Source organism: Anabas testudineus, chromosome 8 (genome assembly GCF_900324465.2).
Source record: "Anabas testudineus chromosome 8, fAnaTes1.2, whole genome shotgun sequence".
Taxonomy (NCBI): Eukaryota; Metazoa; Chordata; class Actinopteri; order Anabantiformes; family Anabantidae; genus Anabas; species Anabas testudineus.
In genome coordinates this window covers 9351006-9371713 of record NC_046617.1, presented here as the reverse complement: position 1 = coordinate 9371713, position 20708 = coordinate 9351006, and the positions used below count along the sequence as shown (strand labels likewise).

The following is a 20708-nucleotide window of genomic DNA, read 5'->3' as shown; positions in this document are numbered from 1 at the left end:
TTGAATTAATTTAATAGTTTATTTTGCTTGTGTAACATTTGCTACAAACATGCATTGCCCTGCTGCAGACAGGAATATAGCTGGTGTTTGCTTAACTTAAACATGCAACAGGGCTCGCTTCAACTAGTTGTCCAGACGTTTTTGGTTACAAAACGTGTTCCTGTGTTCGATCAGGTTCCTCATCAGAAACACGTGTGTGGAGGCTGACATGCTGTTGAGAAAATAATTATTTTTCCTCATGTCAGCAAACAGGAGTTTTACTCCCTTACTCTTTAAAGCGTCCTGGAGTTCAGGTACCAAATCAGCCCCTCGTAACACATCGTCTGGATCTTTTGCGTTAATTTCATGGAGTTTGTTATAAAGTGCATAATGGTGGCTTGATCCAGTCACTGGATGCCCATTTTGCTGTAAATGTTCATGGTTTTCCTTAAGCCAAAGCAGGGGCACTTTCAGTTTTCGACAGACCGCTTGAGCCAAGTTCTCCTGTGTTGGGGCCACTAGTTTTCCATCATGTGGGTAAAATGGGGGGTTGTGAGGAACTCGCGAATTTGTATGTGTTGCCAAAGCACATGCAGAATCATATAGGCAGACATTTGGGAAATGTTTCCATGACAGGAGAAGATCAGCAAAATCTCTTGGAGTTCCTATGTGCAGGTTGAATTTCAGACTATAAACAATGCCATGGGGGCACGCAACTACCGACCATCCACCTGTAGAAGAGTAAGGTCAAGGTCAAAAGTCAAATTGATTAAATTATCTAACTCATACTTATTATTTAAAGTCACACATTTAATGCATACTTACCAGAAGCACTGCAGATAGATTTATACACATCAACACAAGTCTGTTGATCTGTCAGTTTCTCCATGAGCCGTATTATCAGATCTGTGCGAGATCCACTTGTATTAACGCCACACTTTTTGCAAAGAGTCTGGAGAGTTGCTTCCTAAGATACAGTACATCAAATAATGTTATCCAAGTATCAGTGGGTTTTCTTAGCAAACCTATTATTGTAACATATGTTAAAGAACATAAAAGTGCACGCTGAGCCCCACAAAACAAAATCCTACATTTTGTTTTAATAACTCTTCACAAAGACGATCTGCAGTCACACTGCTCACTTCGCCCTCAGTTTCGGATGCCAGCATCTTCTTGAATTCAGTGTTGAGGAGACCATCAGATTTGCGGGTTTCCTTGCCAATCCAAGGAGCCCAGTGAGTATAACATGGATGAACTTCAAATGGATTTTTTGAACATGCTAAGAAAAACAAAGACATCACAAAATACTGTACATACACTGAACCATTCACCCCTCCACCCAACTAAATAAGTTAATAAATTATTTTATTTAAATCTGTGAACGAAATTAAATAAGATCATTAGTGCATTTTAAGATCAGTTCGGCCTTTTGCAATTTTTAGCAAATAGCATTCAATCTTCAGCAGAACAATATACTTTTGACATATATGGTTTATATTTGCCATCGTTTGCATTCAGTATGAATCATACCAAACTGACAGGACAGTATATGATTTGTGATCACAAGTAAGTGTTCAGTTTACAATGATCTATATAATGAATGTCATCTTTGATGTTCAATTTGTGGTTTAGCACAATAAAGAGACATCCAGATGGAATTAACTTGGAACTTACTTGGAAAAAAGCCTCGACTAATCATTTCCAGCTGAACAGAGTCCCAGAAGACCTCTGCATTGTGCTGTCCATCAAAGTGTTCAGGGGGTGTTTTTAGCTCACTCACTATAACCACAAAAAGTAATTAAAGAGGAATCATTATTGATTAGAATAACATTTTTAATATGTTGGCTTCTCAGTTACTCATAAAACTTACCCTCCAGTTTGGAGATCCTGCTTCTGTGGATGTCCATGATTACAACGGGGGGGAAGAAGCCACAGCTGTAACAGGTGTAACTGTACTCTGTGTCGGTCAGTGCCTCAAAGTGACAATATGCTTGGAAAATGATGCTGACTGCTGGAAACCTTTGACCTCGAAAACTCTCTAAAGAACTGATCATTCTGGACACTGACATGTGGCACTAATAAAAAACATACACACACACAACTACATGATTAAGTACACGTTTTACAAGCAAAAACGAAAAAATGCAAAACTAGTCAGTAATAGTTCAGACATTGCTAAATACACACCTGTAGGCCGTGCCGCATATATAAACAAAGCTCTAGAGTCAAAATGACATGGTCATTGAAGTTATGGAGGCCATCTCGCCACTCCTGGTAACGGTAGTCCATGTTGCAGTCAGGGCATCTTTTATTAAATGTGGAGATATCTGCAATGCATATGTAAATTAAAATAGAATCAGATTAGAGTAAGCAGTATGTGGTCAGTAAAATATATAGTTTACTTACTGTGTTGGACTCCACTCATGCCAACTATTACAGCTTTGTCTGTAAAGAGAAACCCTTCTTCTAATCTGGGATGACCTTGACAGAGCTTGCATGTTTCCTCAGTGGGAATCAAACATACAGGATAATCTGTCAGAGCTCTTGGAGCTGTGGTGTCTCCAGGAAGAGGTACTGGGATTTTTTTGTGCGCAAAAGTATATCTGACACTTCTTTCCCACCCTATGGTAGATTGATGAACGTAAGTGTGAGATGTCTCTTCAGTTGATGCAGGGAGGAGATCTCTTCTGGTCTGGAAGAGGTGCCATTTGCCAATGCTTTTATGTGGGCATGTTTCACGAGAGTTTGTGCAGGGGCAATGCCAGGACTGTTTTTTCAGATTATAAATTACTATAGCTCTGCCAAAGCAGGAAAAACTAAGATTTTTGGGCTCATGAACTGAGAAACAAATCTGATGTGTGGAACCACCCAAATCCACTAAGACAGAAAAAGGCACATGGTCTTTCTCTGCTGCTTTTTGCCTCATTTTGCATATTGCCATCATTGATTCTTCCATAACATGCATAGACACCAATTCCTCAAGAACAGCCTCTCTGAGGAACTCCTCGGGAGCTACCTTGCTGCAGTAATCGAGTGAACGAATGTGCTCACACAGACTGTAAATGAGTCCACTTTTCTTTGCGAGCAACTGATATTTGTGACATTCCTCCAACCCACATTTAATCTGATGAGGATTTCCCCATGTTTTACGCTGTACATGTATCGGAACAGAGAAACCATGAGCCACTTTTTGGACTGCAAATATTCCACGAGTTTCGTCAACACATACGTTCTTTAGATGTGAAGCAGCAGTAATATCTTTAAACCCACCATGCTTTCTCTGTATGTGGGCCCTCAGGTTTTTCTTGTAAAGGCGAAGTGAGCAGTGACGGCACCGTGCCAACTTTAAACGTATGACACCATAAGACGGCAGCTTCATTATGCCATCAGACACTTTGCCAGTTCTGAGTGAAGCCTCAGGTGAACAAGCACCTGTACTAGAGGCCTCTGGTTGTGAAGCCGAGACAATATCACTGGATGTTGGTGAAGCTACAGGGGAGTGGCGAGAAACTGGGAATGGAAGCGTGTAACAATGATCTTGATCTACCACAGATGCCTGACACTCCATGGGCTCCTCCATAAATTCTGGGATGGCTGGGTGAGGCTCTGGGTTAAGTACTGCCGATGTTACAGCCGGAGAAGGTGGTGACACCAATATTGAGGAAAAAGATGATGATGGTACTACTGGTGTCACAGGAGATGGTACTGCCAATGTTATGGGAGGTACTGTTAATGTGGGTGGAGAAGGGGGTGCTGCCAATGTAAGACAGGAAGAGGGTGCTGCCGATGTCACAGGAGGAGAAGCATGTACTGCTGATATTCCTGAAGGAGGCCGAGGTACTCCTAGTGTTGGCGAAAGAGGAAGCTGTATTGCTGGTACCGTAGGAGACTGGGGAACTGCCAGTGTCATTGGAGAAGAAGTTGTTGGAAGAGAAGTGAATGCTGCTAATGTCATAAGAGGGGATGAGGATACTGTTAATGTCGTAGAAGGAGAAGCAAGTGCTACTGATGTCATAGAAGGAGAAGGGACTGTTTGGGCAGGTTTACATTGGCATCCATACACATGAGTTTCCATGTGTTCCTTCCGTAGAATTGTTCGTCCACAGTAGGGGCAATGGTAATGCCCCGTTGGTCTGCATGGCTGGTTACATCTGCAAATGATGTTGCCTGTAAGGAGTTAGAGTAGTAGTAGGTTTAAATCATAGGGTACAACAATAAAAATCTGCAGCACCACCATTAAACCCTTAGTGTTATATGAGTGTGTTGGATGGCTGTGAAAATTACCTTCAACATGCAGTGCAGTGTTGATGTGGCTTTCCATGTGTCTCTGGATCCTCCTGCTGGTAGTTAACTTGAATTTAGGACACAGAAGACAGTGAAACAATGTCCGATTGACATTTGAGGACTTTACTTCAAATTGGCCCCCATGTTTTATTATTGATGGGTGAACCTGTAAAATAGCAATAAAATTAATACCAAAAATAAATAGATAAATAAAGATAAATAAAACCATAAAGCTGAACATAAATAGCATTTCTACAACCAGAAAGATGTAATATTAAACCTGAAACAGGTGAGAGTTTAAATAACAATCTGAAATAGTGACCATTTGTTGTTCGTGATTTATGAATAACTGCCACTTACAGACAAAAAAGTTATTATTGTTATGATCTGACAGACATTTGTGTTTATAAAGCTAAAGTTAACTAACATTTAGCTGTTTTGTTCTAATACATAAGATCTTCTGAAAGCATCAAAGCACAAATTGACGCTCAGATGCTGATCGACTTATCGGCTTAACGGACACTTGCTCTTACCATGGTAATTTGAAGAGAAGATTATTTAAAGTGACGGTAAATTGAAGAGAAGATTATTTAAAGTGGTCACAGAGTCAATGTGTTTAAACTTTGTGCGTTCAGAGCCTTCCAGATTGCAACTGCGCATGCGCGACAGCTGACAAGGCCCCCAACTACTGAGGTTGTTCACCAGATTGCCTGATTGAAATTAGACGGTCGTTTTTTTATTTATATACTGTATAAAGAACTTTATTTGAATATTATCAACAGCTTGGCAATAACATGCTCGATGGCCTTGAAACAAGCAATACAATACAATATTGTGTTTAACATGCTGTAAACATAATAAAACAAGAAAGAGGTTCAGTTGTTTCAATATTATCATCACAGAAAATACAGTTGTTTTGATCAATATTAAATATTTTCCTCAGTAACTGGAAGAAAAGACATTAAAAATTTAAGAATTAATTTATTTTGTTTTTGATTAATTGCATTTCTGTTTGAAAGGCTTGGGTAAATTATATTGGTAAGGTGATAATGCAGGGATTTGTTTGTGAATTCTTGTTTTTGAGTAAGATTGGTATTTTGTCTTTGTGTATTTTTCTCAGTGTAACGTTGATTGTATACACAGCCTTTAAAAATCACGGTATATGAAGTGTAGTCTTCTGTGCAAAAATTATGTGACCTTTTTTTCTGAACAAGCAACAGCGTTTTCTAATTAGAGAGAAGAAAAAAGATCCCAAGTCAAAGCTGATTCTGTGCTTTTGTTGAAGGGATGAAAATGAAGCATGCAGAACAATGCAGATAAACAAAAACATAGAGACATTAATCAAGTGGAGTTTATTTTATTTGGTATTCACTAGTAAGCAATTAGTGTATCAGCAGGAGACAAATGTGTCATAAAATCAAAAACATTATGAAATTAGGGAAAATTGGGATACAAGCATTCAACAGTGTAAGATTGAAGTGTATTTTGATTTTTATTAATAGCCTACGTGTCTTAATCAAATTGCATTTACAAGTCCTAATAATTTTCATACACAGTGCATTATTAGTTTAGCTAGATATTTCTTTTACTTTTACTACTAAAGCATGAAGGATGTTGCAGACCTGGAACCGCACAGTTTGAATTACATGGCAAAGAGTAGAAAACCACTGAAGGTGTTGTAGTTCATGCCGTCATCATATACAATCCTGTTTGGTTGTAGCTCCACATACACACTGTCTCCCAAATTTAGAGGAATGACCACAGCGTTGCTGCCCATATCATTGGCGTCAGTCCCTGAGGTGTCCCAAACAGATGTCAGCCGCTGACCATTCTTCATGAGGCTCACAACAGAGTTGGGAGACTGACTGAGGTTGTTGAACATCGAGAATCGAAAGAAGTACATTCCTTTGACAGTTGCTGTGAAAATGCCTGCCAAAATAAATAGAAGAGGTCAAATTTCACAGGTTCTCATTTGTCGTTTTCTCCCTTTTAATCCATTCTCTATCTGGTAATCACTACCTGTTGCAGAGTTGTAGTTACTGCCAGCATTGGAGAAGACCCTCTTATACTGCAGTGGTGTAGCAGTGGTGAAAGGGCCAGTGTCTCCACTGCCAGATTCCCTGAGGGCTGCAGAAAATGCCACCTGAGGTGTGCCTAAGACCATCAAATTGCCACAGACACAAGAGTTAAGACTTTACACACAGAGGAATGATGTGATATAATACATTTGGACCAAGTTACCTCCAGTAAGGCTCCGCAGCTCCAGGACTTCTTTTTCAGTGTTTTGCAGCTTAGCCTCCAGAAGCTGTATTTTTTCCACCAAGTTTGTGATTTTCTCTCCTACTGCTCCCAGATTTTGGCTCATGGAAGTGAGGCAGCAGATTTCACGGCAGCTGGTCGATCCCGAGCCCTGGACATTGTCGTTGTTATTACTAAATTGGGAATCACATAAAATGAAGCTTAGTGCAAGACTCAGAACTGCAATCTTCCTCATCTTTGTGGTGTTGAAATCTCTGTCTTTTTCTGCTCTCTTTTATACTCTGCAAAACTGGGAATACCAGTTTTAGGGAACACCCATTTTTAAGCTTTATTTATTCAGGGTAGTTAGACGCAAGTGTCTATAGTGATTAATGATAACCACCCCTGTTTCTACTGTAAACAAAATTAAAAGTGCTTAATAAATGTGAAGAAATAAAATATTGCATAAATCATCATTTAGGTCCAAAGAGATCACTTTTAAATGGTTCTTACTTGATCAAACATGGCATTGTGTCATTTTGACATTACCTCATCTGTGAAACCACCAGGACGGACATTACTTTGATAATACTGATTATTGACCTTTTCAGATGATGGATCCAGGCGTGACTGGAGGCAACTCTGTGTCAATGGTTGTAGGAAAAGTTATTGATCGTGTTTTCAGTTTGTAGTCTATGTGCTTTTACAGTGGTCACAAGATGTGTGGAATGTTTAAGTCAGCACCACCTCTTCATTTTAGTCTGTCAACATGTCAGGTAACATTTAGTCAACTGACACTGAATAAATGTTTGAAGATAGATATTGAGACATGACTGTATACTTAGGTCACTGGTTAATTGCACAACGGTTCCCAGAGGCACATGCTTATTTAACCATACTGTTGTCCAAATCCAACAAGTTACACATACAGTACAGTACATTTTTACCCAAGGAAAAAAAGAATATACTGTATGTTTATTGTAATACAATTGTTTTAACTCTCATTTACTCTCATGTCTGACACTCCGTATACTCCATCCTGCGGGTGCTGATGGGAGCAGCCAGGTTGATGAAGCTGCGACTGGGTGTGCTGATGGGGGTGGCGAGGCACAGGGGCAGGCTGGCCCTTCTGGCTACCAGGGGTCCACAGGAGCCCAAGTGCCTGGGATGAAGAAATTGTACAGTGAGGGAAAAAATTATTTGAACCCCAGCTGATTTTGTAAGTTTGCCCACTAACAAAGAAATGATCAGGCTATAATTTCAATGGTAGGTTTATTTGAACAGTGAGACACAACAATGACAAAAAAAATCCAGAAAAATGAGTTTCAAAAAGAGTTATAAATTAATTTGCATTTCCATGAAGGAAAGAAGTATTTGATCCCCTATCCGTCAGCAAGATCTCTAGCTCCCAGGTGGATCTTATACAGGTAACGAGCTGACATTGGCAGCCCTCTCAGCTCGTTACCTGTATAAAAGAGACCTGTCCACAGAAGCAATCAATCAATCCAGATTCCAAACTCTTCACCATGGCCAAGACCAAAGAGCTTTCCAAGGATGTCAGGGACAAGATTGTGGACCTACACAAGGCTGGAATGGGCTACAAGACCATCGCCAAGCAGCTGGGTGAGAAGGTGACAACAGTTGGTGCAATTATTCGCAAATGGAAGAAACATAAATTAACTGCCAATCTCCCTTGGTCTGGAGCTCCATGCAAGATCTCACCTTGTGGAGTTTCAATGATAATGAGAACGGTGAGGAATCAGCCAAGAACCACTCGGGAGGAACTTGTCAATGATCTTAAGGCAGCTGGGACCATAGTCACCAAAAAAACAGTTGGTAACACACTACGCCGTGAAGGACTGAAATCCTGCTGTGCCCGCAAGGTCCCCCTGCTCAAGAAAGCCCATCTACAGGCCCGTTTGAAGTTTGCCACTGAACATCTGACTGATTCAGAGGAAGACTGGGTGAAAGTGTTGTGGTCAGATAAGACCAAAATCGAGCTCTTTGGCATCAACTCAACTCGCTGTGTTTGGAGGAGGAGGAAGGCTGCCTATGACTCCAAAAACACCATCCCCACTGTCAAATATGGAGGTGGAAACATTATGCTTTGGGGGTGTTTTTCTGCCAAGGGGACAGGACAATTGCACCGCATCAAAGGGAGGATGGATGGGGCCATGTACCGTCAAATGTTGGGTGAGAACCTCCTTCCCTCAGTCAGGGCATTGAAAAGGGTCATGGTTGGGTACTCCAGCATGACAATGATCCAAAACGCACGGCTAAGGCAACAAATCACTGGCTCAAGAAGAAGCATATTAAGGTCATGGAGTGGCCTAGTCAGTCTCCAGACCTTAATCCCATAGAAAATCTGTGGAGGGAGCTGAAGGTTCGAGTTGCCAAACATTGGAGAGGATCTGCAAAGAGGAGTGGGCCAAAATCCCCCCTGAGATGTGTGCAAACCTTGTGGCCAACTACAAGAAACGGCTGACCTCTGTGATTGCCAACAAAGGTTTTGCCACCAAGTACTAAAGCACGTTTTTTCGAAGGGATCAAATACTTCTTTCCTTCATGGAAATGCAAATTAATTTATAACTCTTTTTGAAACGCATTTTTCTGGATTTTTTTTGTCATTGTTGTGTCTCACTGTTCAAATACACCTACCATTGAAATTATAGACTGATCATTTCTTTGTTAGTGGGCAAACTTACAAAATCAGCTGGGGTTCAAATAATTTTTTCCCTCACTGTATATATAGAAACACATTAATGAAATTTTAAATTGAAAAATGTAGGTTAACTCAATAAGAAATACTGTTTTTCACTGTGACTGAAACATGAACATTATCAATGTGATCTCTGTGAATTTTAGAAAAACAGTTTCATGACTGGAGGCAACTCTGTGTCAATGGTTGTAGGAAAAGTAATTGATCGTGTTTTCAGTTTGTAGTCTATGTGCTTTTACAGTGGTCACAAGATGTGTGGAATGTGAAGTCAGCACCACCTCTTCATTTTAGTCTGTCAACATGTCAGGTAACATTTAGTCCACTGACACTGAATAAATGTTTGAAGATAGATATTGAGATATTGACTGTAAACTTAGGTCACTGGTTAATTGCACAACGGTTCCCGGAGGCACATGCTTATTTAACCATACTGTTGTCCAAATCCAACAAGTTACACATACAGTACAGTACATTTTTACCCAAGGAAAAAAAGAATATACTGTATGTTTATTGTAATACAATTGTTTTTTATTCCACATTTTTGTAACATCGTTACAAAAAGTGTTCCTGTGTTGGATCACGTTCCTCATCAGGAACACGTGTGTGGAGCCTGAGAAAATAATTGTTTTTCCTCATGTCAGCAAACAGGAGTTTGACTGCCTTACTCTTTACAGCGTCCTGGAGTTCAGGTACAAAATCAGCCACTCATAACGCATCATGTAGATCTTTTGAGTTACTCTCATGGAGTTTGTTATGGTTCAATCCATTCACTGGATTCCCAGTTTGCTGTGAATGCTCATGTTTTTCTGTAAGCTACAGCAAGGGCACTTTCAATCTTTCACAAACTGGTAAAATGGGGGCTTGTGAGGAACTCGTGAATTTGTGTTTGCTGCCAAACCACATGTAGGCAGACATTTAGGAAAAGATGACAAAAGAAGACAAAATGCTGGACAAGAAAAGCTATTTAACCCTTTTAGATGTTTCAAACACCACAATAAATACATCATGTATGAAAAAGGAAATAAATTAACTTGTGTCTTAAAAATAAATAATTTTAAGTATTTCTCATGTGCATGTTGTCTCAGGAGTAAGATACTGTATGAGTGAGTGCAAAAAGAAGATCCAGTCTCCTGTGCAAGACAAGTGCTGACTGTAGGTAAGAGGAAGCAGCCAGGCAGGGATTGGCTGTAGTGGATGTGGAAGGAGATGAGGTGAAACGCGTTCTCTCATGTCGACCGTCTCCTCAGTGACACCACCTGCTGGTTCCTGTAAAGTGTTGCCGCCCGTGACTCAAAGGCACCGACCATCTGCTTAACCACTTCGTCAAAGAAGACACTGGCCAGCTGAGAGTGCAGAAGAGACTTGAACTCAAACGCCACCTACAAAGGACAAACAAGTTAGGTAACAGTGACTAAATATTGGATTTATATTATAGATTTCAGTCCAGCACCTCTGTCAGTTTGGACATATTTGGCTGAGTTCACTCTTTATCACCATATACTTTTAACAAACGTTCAAAGATCAGTCCCACAACATCCCTTATTTAACACAATCTGTTGAAAGTCAACCACTTCCAAGCTGAACTTGTGGTAATTGGAATTGACATCAGGGTCAAACTCATTTCAGCAGCTCTTTAACACTACGCCCTGACCTATTTCAGGCCTCCGGAGACTCTCCGGTGCTACTCAAGACTAAATTTAGTGCTTAATGAGATTTTACTCAATGCTTCCTTTCAGCCTGTAATCCATTCACAAAGGCACAGGGACAAAGAGTTGGAATTAGCCGTGCAATTTGATCTGTTAAGTCCCACAAACAGGCAATTCACTGTGATCAACGTGTTGGTTGGTTTCATGCAACAACATCATAAATGCTGCTGTATTGTCTTCATTGTCTACTTTCTTATATTTTCAACATAGAATTCTGCTTCATAATTAAGAGGACTATATTTGCGACACCTGATTTCCTCATGCTTCCCTGAGTCAGATACTTATTTGATTGATTATGCTTACATAGAAATCCACTTTGCAAGTATCTGGTAGTTCCTTGGGTCCAGGGGCAAACCTCCATATTGTTTCAAGATGGCTGAAGAGAGATCCATCAGTACACACAGCCTGTAAACAAAACACAATGGGAAAGACTTTTAATTAGCGACTACCAAAATGTCAAACCAAAGACGAAGCTGCCCTTTCATACTTAATGTGCACCTTGGTGACAGCTATTGCTCTTCCTGTTTAACCAAATGAAAATGTCCTAGCCCCACTAATTTGCACAATAGCAAAGGAGTAAACAGAAATCAAAATGGCGCAAACAGTGTGTGACAGAACTTGTTTGTGTTTTGCGTGGTGAGACTTTGGACCAGAAAGGACTGCTCACTTCGAATGTGTTGGTTTTATTAAAACTTGAAAATCCATGGAAGTAAAGAAACAGAGAAGAAATGGGAAAGGAAAGTTCGAGAAATGGGCTTTAATAAAGTTAAATAAAGTTATGTTAAGAAAATGAGAAGTTATTCGTAATGGTTGTTTACTCAAACTATCAAGACTTACTCTGACTTTATGGTTTGGGACGACAGTGACCTCCGAAGTGTAGCGCTCCACAATCGGGGGGAAACCTATTTCGAGCTCTGCCCAGATGTGGCCGTTACCTCCCTTCATGACCCGAGACTTCTTGCACCAGGGAACAAAGTACTGGTACTGATCCACATTGGCCACCACGTTGTACATCTGCTCTGGAGAGTACCTGAGCACACATGAGTCACATTAAGACAATTCTTATATTTCAGGTGACATCTTCGAATTTCTTGACTAGTTAACAGTTCAAAACCAGAAGAAAATTAAATAAACTATAAGAGAAGATACAGGAAACAGATACTTCTATTTGAGAAGCTGGAAATGTTCAGCAAATGATGTTTTACCTATGAAGTTTGGATCAAACACCACACATCATGCACTTAAAACCTGTATTCTTAAAATGGTTCCCTTTATCTTTGATTGACTAATAATTAAACCACCTTCAGTGTACTTGTCTTCTTTTCAATATTCACACTTACTCTAATGTCTGGCACTCCGTATACTCCATCCTGCGGGTGCTGATGGGAGCAGCCAGGTTGATGAAGCTGCGACTGGGTGTGCTGATGGGGGTGGCGAGGCACAGGGGCAGGCTGGCCCTTCTGGCTACCAGGGGTCCACAGGAGCCCAAGTGCCTGGGATGAAGAAATTGTATTTATAGAAACACATTAATGAAAATTTAAAGTGAAAAATGTAGGTTAACTCAATAAGAAATACTGTTTATGACTGTGACTGAAACATCCATACTATCAATGTGATCTCTGTGAATTAAAAAAAGTGTTTATCTTCCAAGTGTTCATTCACAATCCCACCTTTCTCAAACACAGATAATTAAATGGAGCCTTATTTTGAGCGCATATTAATATATTTGACATACATATCTTAAAAAAAAACAGCAACTTCCGCTCACCTGTTGCATCTCTGTCGCGCAATCACTCACCTGAAATTTGCTCTTTTTGCGTTTGCACGCACGACTTTCGCAGAGTGGGCTTCGGACATCTCCAGCAGCGTCTTGAAGATGAGCGGACTCGTTTTGTTCGCCATGCTAAAGTTCAGGATAAGAAGTAAAACAGGTACTTTGGAAAAAAAAAAGGAGTCGGTGTTTCGGCCCCAGCGACCGCTCTTTGTTCTGGCTCATGAAGCGCCGCACTTGGCTCAGGTCTGCAGCAGTGACGTCACGGGAGGCGCAGTGACGCCGACCAATCACAGAGAGCTGATAAGCAAGGAAGTTCATTCACAAATAAAAGAAATAAATCAAAATGTAATCTGTTGAATATCTGATCTTACAGCCTAAAAACTGTTTCTTTTAGATCTCTCTAAATCTTATGCACATAGACAAGAATTACACAAAACATTTAATGAAACTGGAGTTTTACATGAAAAGGCTGTGAAGCCATAATTCACACGTCTCATGTACAGAAAAATAAGTCACTTTCACTGAAATAATGCATTTTTCTAATTAGCCAATCGTTAATGAGTGAATGGCATAAAGCTGATATTCTGTGAACAAGCATGTTACTATGTGGTGAGCAGTGAGTCCAGCAAACACGTGATGTGCAAGTGATTCACCTGGATTTCTGTGCTACAGTTCAGTGGAATAAAGTTCATTGTTCACATGCAAATGAACTCTAAATCATAAGTTCCCATCAGTAACAAAAGTTTTACGATGGCCTTTGCCTGACTCTCATTATAGTGGTCGACATAACAGTGTGTGGTGTAACAGCCAGAACAGGAGGCGCACGATTCATTTCTGGATTCTCAGACTGGAATTAGGGCACTTGATCAAAGAGCGATTTAAGAACATCAGTCGATCCACAAGCGTAACTCAGAGATGTACAGACTGGATGACCTGTCTCAGATTAGAAAAGAAAGTACTCAAGGGCTTAACAGCCCTAAATCGAGGTAAAGGTTACACGATGCATGGACGCCGCTCCAGCTGGCCCCAGTTCAATTTTTTATCAGTGAACTTTATGCTGCTCCATAATTTAAAAGCCCAAATGAGGAAGGTCAGCGTCATTACACCAGGTGTTTTGATGCGTCTCATGTGTGAAGACGTCACTGAATCTATGTTTTCAGTGCACTTTTTAAAACATGTATTAATCATTGATAGGCAAATGACGTCCAAGTGATCATTGAACTTAACTCTAGATTCAAAATCCACGCGTCACAACAACATGAAAACAGTGGGAGTATGATAGAAAGAATTTATGTTGCATTAGTTCACTTGAAACACTTTATTAATTTATGACCGAATGGACTATTTAGAGCAAGCAGTAAAACAAACAGAGAAGAAAGACAACACACAACATCAATCAGTCGTACAGAAATCCTGCATGTTTTGGTTTTGCTGCCTTTGGAAAACCTCATGGGAGATGGAGGAAGAAAGTTGTCATCATTTGCTTAAAATAGCCTTATAAAAATGGTGAAAATATACCAGCCAGTGTTGTAAGAACGCTTTCAAATGTCTCGAATACAAAAACTGTTGCATCATTCAAAAGATAAACACCATCCTTATCAAATATTTCTTTTATTCTATTCTACTCTATTCTATTTTTACATTTTTTGTGATAAGAAACATAACTTTTCATAAGACTCATACAAAAATAGAAATGTGGAATCTCGTGTGAACTCACACACACTGAATTTTCTGCCCTTTGAAAGTTGAGCAACAACAGTGAGTCAGAGGGCATCAACCTGATCCCAGAGAACATAACTGAGAGAACAAAATGTTAACCTGCAGATAAAGTAAAAGGAAGAGCAATCTCAGCACAGGAAATCATGGCTTGGTTGAAAATGAGTGAAAGCAGTGAATTCAGAGTGCAATTATTGTTTCTCCTCCACTGAGAAAATGAGTTCACTCATAGCACGGATGCACTGTGAGCCGTCTGGCTCTGTGATCTTCATTTGGGTAAGAGGAGGCACGACACCGCCGGTGAAGTATCTGAACGCAGGGCTGGGCGACTTGATGGCATCTAGATAAACCTGGATGTATATATTAAAATGAGAGTGTCAAAATAAAATACAAAAAAAAAAAAAAAATGCCATTCTTACTTCAATCACTGACACACAGTGTAACAGACAAAGTGGTGTCTGTAAACATGCGGCCTACCTTTACAATGTCCTCAGTGTCCTGTGCTGCATTTTGGAAAATTGAGCCACAGTGCTGCAGGAATTTTTCATAAAGACTGAGTGTTTGGGTATCAACCTGTTGGAGAGACAAATCTCCGAGCTCCACCTTCTGCAGGTTCACCAGGAAGTCAGTGTTGACTGGACCACACTCAATGAGACTCACACTGTAGGGTGAAACACACTGAGTCAATAGTCGTCTTAACTGACTGTTAATTGACTTTATTCAACTAAGAGAACAAGAGGCAGCAGCTCCTTAAAACTCACTGTATATTGAAGTGTAGCAGGAGGACAGCCAAACTCTCACATGCCCCCTCGATTGCAAATTTACTGGCACAGTACACCTCATTAAAAGGGAGACCTGTGAGAGAGCATGAAGTACCACGGTGGGTTATTTTGGCAATTTCATGCATGTCAGTTGGCCTCTACGTGATGTGCTTTCATGCTTTCTATCAAATCCTTGTTCAAATTACACATGTGGAGCACTGTTGCCGTTCAGTGACTCCTCGACTGTTCGCCTGTCTCACCATGAAGTCCTCCAGTGCTGCCAGTGACCAGAATGCGACCTTGGCCCTGAGCCTTCATCTCTGGCAGGAAAGCCTGGATGGTCTGGATGGTACCTAAGAGGTTGACCTCCAGAATCTGCCTCATCGAGTCCAAGGACTGAACCTCTAGCGGGCCCATCAAACCCACACCGGCGTTACACACTGTGAGTGGTGAGGATAATCCAATTAACACACAGGATTACAATCCAAATCAGAGCTCACTGGCACAACAACATACCCAGAATGTCCACCCGTTTCTCTGCAATCCTGTCCCTCACATCCAGGATGGACTGGCGGTCCGTCACATCCATTTGGAGAATGTCTAAAGTGTCTTTGTGCAGGCCTTTCACACAGTCTAAAAGACGTTCCTTCTTGTCCAGGTTTCTCATGGTGGCGTAGACTAAACAGAAATCAGCACTTAGAGACACGGTTCGAGCTCTTTAAGAAGACACTTCAGTAAAAACCTATTTGATCAGTGTTAGTCGTAGTTACCTTTGTATGTCTTTCCTGGATCAGAGGCTAGCCGTACAGCCAGACTGAGGCCGATCCCAGAGGAGCAGCCTGTGATCAGCACCACCTTTTTGTCCATGGAGCCGAGCTCACCTACGTTGTGCTTCAGCGGGGAGCAGCTGGATCGAAGTGAAAAAGGCACCTTAGCAAAGAGCCAGATTATAGGAGGCATGTGAAAAGTCGTTCTCAGTGTTTTCATATAGTTCGCTTTCACAAGGTCAGCTAATCCTAAACATGTTCCTGTTATCAGCCAGCTGGAGTTCTCTAATTTGTTCACATGTCCTTGTTAGTATAGTTTTATTTTTCCCATTGAGATGTGGGAACAGTTGAGGTTGGCTTGTTTTTGCTTCCAGTGACGTAAAAGTGTAAATAAAATAACTTTAGCGAGGTGCAACTGTGAGGTATTACACCCTTATTTATTTCTGTGAAACATAGATCGTGATGATAATGGCAATGCTCAGAAAAACCTCGAGCACCATGCAGTCTACCATTTTATCTTCTGAATTGGAGCATTGTTACCGTAGGAGCAGCAGGGGGCAGCAAAACATCAAACTACCAGTCCTCTGTTGCACAACGAGTAAAGCCGTGCTGACCTCGGAGTGCTCCATTGACCACATCAAGACACCAACCTCACATTACAATAGCGAGCAATAAGCTGGATAGCAGAGAGTTTAAGGGATCCAGGATTGCAAATCGTTGTGTGTTGTTCACTGAGGCTTTCAGATTCGGAGAACTTGCACCCTTTGTTCCAGGGTTGCGTTGCAGGAAATTGTCATTTTAGTAATGTGCTGATGCCATTTAGCTCTGTTTCTTTAGTTGAGGTTCAGTATTGTGAGCTTTTAACCTCATCTCACATAGTGAAACCTCTGAAGAAGTTAGTAATCAGACACAATGTTCCCAAGTGTGCAAGAGAAAAAAAGATGCAACTGTGTGCATGTGAGTATTGTTTCACTTGGTGGTGACGAAACCTCAGGTGCTTCTCTTTTAACCGCAGCTTGTTCCTGTGTACTGTGCAACAGATGTCTACCTTATTAAAATTCTGGGTATGAAAGTTGTTTTGCCGTTCCAATTCAAAAGAAGTCACTACAGCCATTATAGTCCTGTTTAAATACACTCTTGAATGTGTTCTGTAATCATGTGTGCACCACAGCTGAGTTACTCAGTAAAAAACAAACAAACAAAAACTTTATTAAACTTTTTTTTGTTTCTTTATGCAACGATCGAGCAGACAGATTTGAAAGAATTCCTTCTTCTGACCGGGACAAACCAAGTAGGAATTTCCTGCTTGTTTTTTGCAATCCTTTCCTTGAGATGCCATCAGCCTGACTGCTCTCTCAGAGTCAGGGAGCAGAACTTCATCTTAATCTTATCTATTTGAAATATCTACAAGTCATCAAGCGTGGTTAGGATTCATTAAATACTTAACCTCACCTAATTGTAGTTACTAATAGTAGATGCTTTGTGGTATACTGCATACCTTCATATCATGTTCAGGATAAGGACCTTAAATATTCCAGTGTTTTTAACTTCCATAATAACTATGTTCAAACCCTTTACACTGTGGATTGACCTTGTGCATTTCTGTGCACACAATAAAGAAAAGCTTCAACTCATCCACTAGTTTTCCCTGAATCCATCCTGCAAGCATGGTGCAGTCTGTGGTCCACGGTGATGTTCTAATCGGTCACCATCCTGCAACACGTGGCCTACAGTCTCCCTGTGAAGGTCTAATAGAGGTGCATAGTGCTTTGGAAAAGCCTTTGCCAACACAACGTCTCGGAGGAAAGGTATAACAGCCCCCTGGTGTCAGTCCATTCATGTGCTCAACCTATGGAGGATTTGTATTGTGTCATTTCAGGACAGCCACACGCAGTAAGGACACGTTGTTGACAGCGTACAAGGTCTGTAAAATCACTGAGTGGCTGCCGAAGCAGATGTACTCAACAGGATGTCCCATGTGAGACAGATGAGCAGAAGTGAAACAGCTGAAGACGTGTTGCGGTGCATGTGGCGAAGCTGAAATGTCACGCTATACCTGGCAATGAAGTTAAAAAAGAGGCTGATTTTACTCGCCGTGTTTCAGTTTAACTGAACTATGCAGATCTGCTTTGCCTCATTGTACTGCAATAGTAGAAGTGAGAGGCCTTTTGAAGCTGATAGGATCAAACTTGTTGATCTCAAAATGTGCCACGGACTTGGATGTCTGTTGTTGTGTGATTCTATCAGCTGTTATGAGATTTATCAGCCAGTTAGGTGGAAGAAGACACAAGTCTTTTGATGTAGATGTTAGCCTGCTTGGAAATGAAACTTCATGGTTCAATCAGATCTGGGGAAAAATCTTTCTCATGCTGCGGGGGTTGCTTTCAGACAGTATTGCTGAACACAAGCTGTCAAGTATTTCAGATGCTGTATGTTTTGTGGCTCTGTCCAAATTTTGAGCTGCTGTAGTGTGAAAAAATACTCCGTAGGCAGGTTAGCAACAGCAAACATGATGATTAATTATGACAAATAGTTAAAAATAAAGAAAAAGACATACACAGGCTTGGTGAAGGTCAGCCACTTGAAAGAAATGTATATTTTGACTGGTGAATTTTGTCCGGTGTTTTTTCTCATAATTATCACATTACTGCAGAATTCCTATCTGATATCAAATTAATTTCTCTCAGCCTGCATGTCTGAGAGGTTCAGTTTAACTCTGTAAAGCCACTGCTTGGCTGCTGGCCTTGGTGGATTTAATGGTTATCAAAACAGTTCTGCATGTGCTGTCTATGCATCTGATGAGACACAGTTACTCTCTGTAACCCTTTTCTTCCCTCTTCTATCAGCACACACACATTTAATCCACATTCCTTCCTTCAGCAATGACTAATAATTCTTTATTCTGTTTCACTATTATTCACTGGGATAACTCTGTGCTGTTTAAGTCCACACAGGAAACTTTCAATGTTTAACAGAGGTTTTGTGCTTATGTCTTGCCAAAGAGCTATACCTTCATATACTGGTTTATGAACCACTGACAGGTTAGGGATGTGGCTTAGACCAATTCTTGTGTTATGACGACCATGAAGTGTATGGCAGGTTTATTTCAATAAAGAGTAAAGAGAGAGCCTGAGAAATGCACAGCGCATTTTTCACAAGGTTATATAGAGGAAGCAGGGCTCGCTCCTATCTGGTAAAATCATCATGGCTGAAACAGGATAGGATGTGTGGAAAGTATGAATGGTTCCGAGCACCCATACAGTTTACAGAGGCAGAATCAGCACATTTGCAGTTTCTCAAGGACAAAACTGAATTTCCAGACACCGTTTTAGTGCTATAGATAAAACCTGGTGAATTATAAGTATAATTTTTAAATTGCACTTACACGCAACCTTTTTTCTTAAGGGAGGCAGAAATGCACTCTGTCTGGCAGAATTATTAATTAAAAGCTATGTGTAGTCTATGATTCATTAAGCTTGGGGCAAGACCTAAACAGAAGAGTACAGTCATCAGTATTTTAAGTCCAAGAACATGCTGTGAGCCCAAGGGAGGAGTCGGACCCAACAGACTCAGAGGTCGTGCAGGTCGTGTCACAGGAGTGGGGTTAAGGCATCATACAGTATTTTAAATATGTATATTTTCCCATAGCTCTGAAATATTAAGCGAGGTTTGGAGCATGCTACTGGACGTGAGGCTTTACGTCAGCTGTAACCCTCGGGGCCACAGCCTGACCTGCCGGTTTGGCATTCCACAGTACCCGTTTGTATACAAGACCTCAGAGCTCCAGGAAATGGCAGGGATTGTGTCATGGGAAACGTCTCCTCGGTTTTTGAATCCACCAATCGAGGCATTCTTTCTCGCTGTAACATTGGGGACATCCTGTTCCCTTTTTTTTTCTGGGCCTACAGGCACTCGAGTCTGCCCTGGGACTAGACCTGACCTGTATTTAGCTCCGGGCGCTGCTGTCTTCGTAATGAGGGTCAGAGAAGGACACATATGATGTGTTTGCACGCCTCCTACAGCTGCACCACTATTTGGACTCATGTTCAGCCCACTGGCACAAGCGTATCTGAGCCGTGTATCTGAGATGCGTTGTCTTGCGAATTCCAGCTGGTTAGATAACATTCCCAAAACAAATTCGATTGTGTGAGAGCAGATGTCATCAGTACAGGATCCTTAACTATAGGATAGGTATTCTGAGCACCACACATTCCAGTACAGTGGATTTTCCTTTTTCCCCTCTCTCTGGCTCTTAGCTCCAGGTGCAACAGGCAGAGAATGCCAGGCATCCATGCATCAGTGCCTCACCTGTGATGTGGTGAAATGAAGTGATGGGTGGTGTGTCTGGGCACGGCAAGTGACTCAGCCACGCTGGTATTTGCCCAGTAACATGTATAACAGCAGTAAATATATGCAGGTTTTAGCACTCGTTCCTTTTATTGTTGTGTCTGATTTGGAGAGGTGCTGTATGAATAAACCTAACTTCCTGACTGGACTACCACTCTCACTCGGCACAGCTCTCATGTCTAATGGCTTCCTTTCACCCTCGCTGTTTACACTTCCTCCTTCCCCTTCTCTCTCTCTTAGTGCCCCTCAGTCGCCCCTAAATCATCTGAACCATCCTTCATGCTCACCCCTGCCCTCTCACAGGCACTGATGAAATTAGCGGTGCACTCCACCCACTACCTGGATACTCTGTTTACAGCTGGGGTTTGGACACACTGTAACTAAGTGTGCAGACATAACATGATGCATTGTGTAAGT

At 41.2% G+C, this 20708-nt stretch overlaps 4 protein-coding genes across 7 annotated transcripts; all 4 read right to left on the bottom strand.

The window, feature by feature from the left end:
* Positions 1 to 23: 23 nt before the first annotated feature.
* LOC113156781 (HMG domain-containing protein 3) lies at positions 24 to 4900 on the bottom strand. Of its 3 annotated transcripts, none has more exons than XM_026352109.1 (9): positions 4797 to 4900; positions 4264 to 4429; positions 2386 to 4146; positions 2167 to 2306; positions 1850 to 2054; positions 1654 to 1758; positions 1071 to 1258; positions 805 to 946; positions 24 to 710 (listed from the first exon to the last, which is right to left on the bottom strand). In XM_026352109.1, the coding sequence occupies exons 1-9, from the start codon at positions 4797 to 4799 to the stop codon at positions 124 to 126; spliced, it is 3297 nt and encodes a 1098-aa protein (XP_026207894.1). In that variant the 5' UTR covers positions 4800 to 4900; the 3' UTR covers positions 24 to 123. The 3 variants fall into 3 exon arrangements, with proteins under 3 accessions (XP_026207894.1, XP_026207900.1, XP_026207910.1); XM_026352115.1 differs by having other exon boundaries at positions 1122 to 1258; XM_026352125.1 differs by lacking the exons at positions 2386 to 4146; positions 4264 to 4429; positions 4797 to 4900 and having other exon boundaries at positions 2167 to 2379.
* Positions 4901 to 5596: 696 nt separating this feature from the next.
* On the bottom strand, positions 5597 to 7706 carry LOC113161460 (complement C1q-like protein 2). Of its 2 annotated transcripts, XM_026359180.1 has the most exons (4): positions 7511 to 7706; positions 6505 to 6695; positions 6283 to 6417; positions 5597 to 6192 (listed from the first exon to the last, which is right to left on the bottom strand). In XM_026359180.1, exons 2-4 carry the CDS (start codon positions 6626 to 6628, stop codon positions 5906 to 5908), a joined length of 546 nt encoding a protein of 181 aa, XP_026214965.1. In that variant the 5' UTR covers positions 6629 to 6695; positions 7511 to 7706; the 3' UTR covers positions 5597 to 5905. The 2 variants fall into 2 exon arrangements, with proteins under 2 accessions (XP_026214965.1, XP_026214885.1); XM_026359100.1 differs by lacking the exon at positions 7511 to 7706 and having other exon boundaries at positions 6505 to 6832.
* A 2461-nt stretch (positions 7707 to 10167) lies between these two features.
* On the bottom strand, positions 10168 to 12929 carry si:ch73-141c7.1 (coenzyme Q-binding protein COQ10 homolog, mitochondrial). The gene is made up of 5 exons (XM_026362374.1): positions 12725 to 12929; positions 12267 to 12419; positions 11764 to 11956; positions 11230 to 11331; positions 10168 to 10599 (listed from the first exon to the last, which is right to left on the bottom strand). Exons 1-5 carry the CDS (start codon positions 12826 to 12828, stop codon positions 10447 to 10449), a joined length of 705 nt encoding a protein of 234 aa, XP_026218159.1. The 5' UTR covers positions 12829 to 12929; the 3' UTR covers positions 10168 to 10446.
* Positions 12930 to 14036: 1107 nt separating this feature from the next.
* On the bottom strand, positions 14037 to 16148 carry hsd17b1 (hydroxysteroid (17-beta) dehydrogenase 1). The gene is made up of 6 exons (XM_026362361.1): positions 15948 to 16148; positions 15694 to 15855; positions 15438 to 15617; positions 15178 to 15271; positions 14894 to 15077; positions 14037 to 14766 (listed from the first exon to the last, which is right to left on the bottom strand). Exons 1-6 carry the CDS (start codon positions 16135 to 16137, stop codon positions 14608 to 14610), a joined length of 969 nt encoding a protein of 322 aa, XP_026218146.1. The 5' UTR covers positions 16138 to 16148; the 3' UTR covers positions 14037 to 14607.
* Positions 16149 to 20708: the final 4560 nt, after the last annotated feature.

Bases quoted from the DNA above. Each gene is read 5' to 3' on its own strand.
- LOC113161460 (XM_026359100.1), bottom strand. From the start codon at position 6,757: ATGAGGAAGATTGCAGTTCTGAGTCTTGCACTAAGCTTCATTTTATGT. The intron at 6,418-6,504 runs GTAACTTGGTCC...TGATGGTCTTAG, and splicing joins GCTGCGGAGCCTTACTGGAG to GCACACCTCAGGTGGCATTT. The intron at 6,193-6,282 runs GTAGTGATTACC...TTATTTTGGCAG, and splicing joins TAACTACAACTCTGCAACAG to GCATTTTCACAGCAACTGTC.
- si:ch73-141c7.1 (XM_026362374.1), bottom strand. From the start codon at position 12,828: ATGGCGAACAAAACGAGTCCGCTCATCTTCAAGACGCTGCTGGAGATG. The intron at 11,957-12,266 runs GTAAGTGTGAAT...ATGTGTGCTCAG, and splicing joins ACGGAGTGCCAGACATTAGA to GTACTCTCCAGAGCAGATGT. The intron at 11,332-11,763 runs GTAAGTCTTGAT...TTTTGTTTACAG, and splicing joins TCCCAAACCATAAAGTCAGA to GCTGTGTGTACTGATGGATC.
- hsd17b1 (XM_026362361.1), bottom strand. From the start codon at position 16,137: ATGCCTCCTATAATCTGGCTCTTTGCTAAGGTGCCTTTTTCACTTCGA. The intron at 15,272-15,437 runs GTGAGACAGGCG...GCTCTCTCACAG, and splicing joins CAGCACTGGAGGACTTCATG to GTCTCCCTTTTAATGAGGTG. The intron at 14,767-14,893 runs GTAGGCCGCATG...ATATACATCCAG, and splicing joins ACACTGAGGACATTGTAAAG to GTTTATCTAGATGCCATCAA.
- LOC113156781 (XM_026352109.1), bottom strand. The intron at 1,259-1,653 runs GTAAGTTCCAAG...TGTTTTTCTTAG, and splicing joins TAGTCGAGGCTTTTTTCCAA to CATGTTCAAAAAATCCATTT. The intron at 711-804 runs GTAAGTATGCAT...ACTCTTCTACAG, and splicing joins ATCTATCTGCAGTGCTTCTG to GTGGATGGTCGGTAGTTGCG.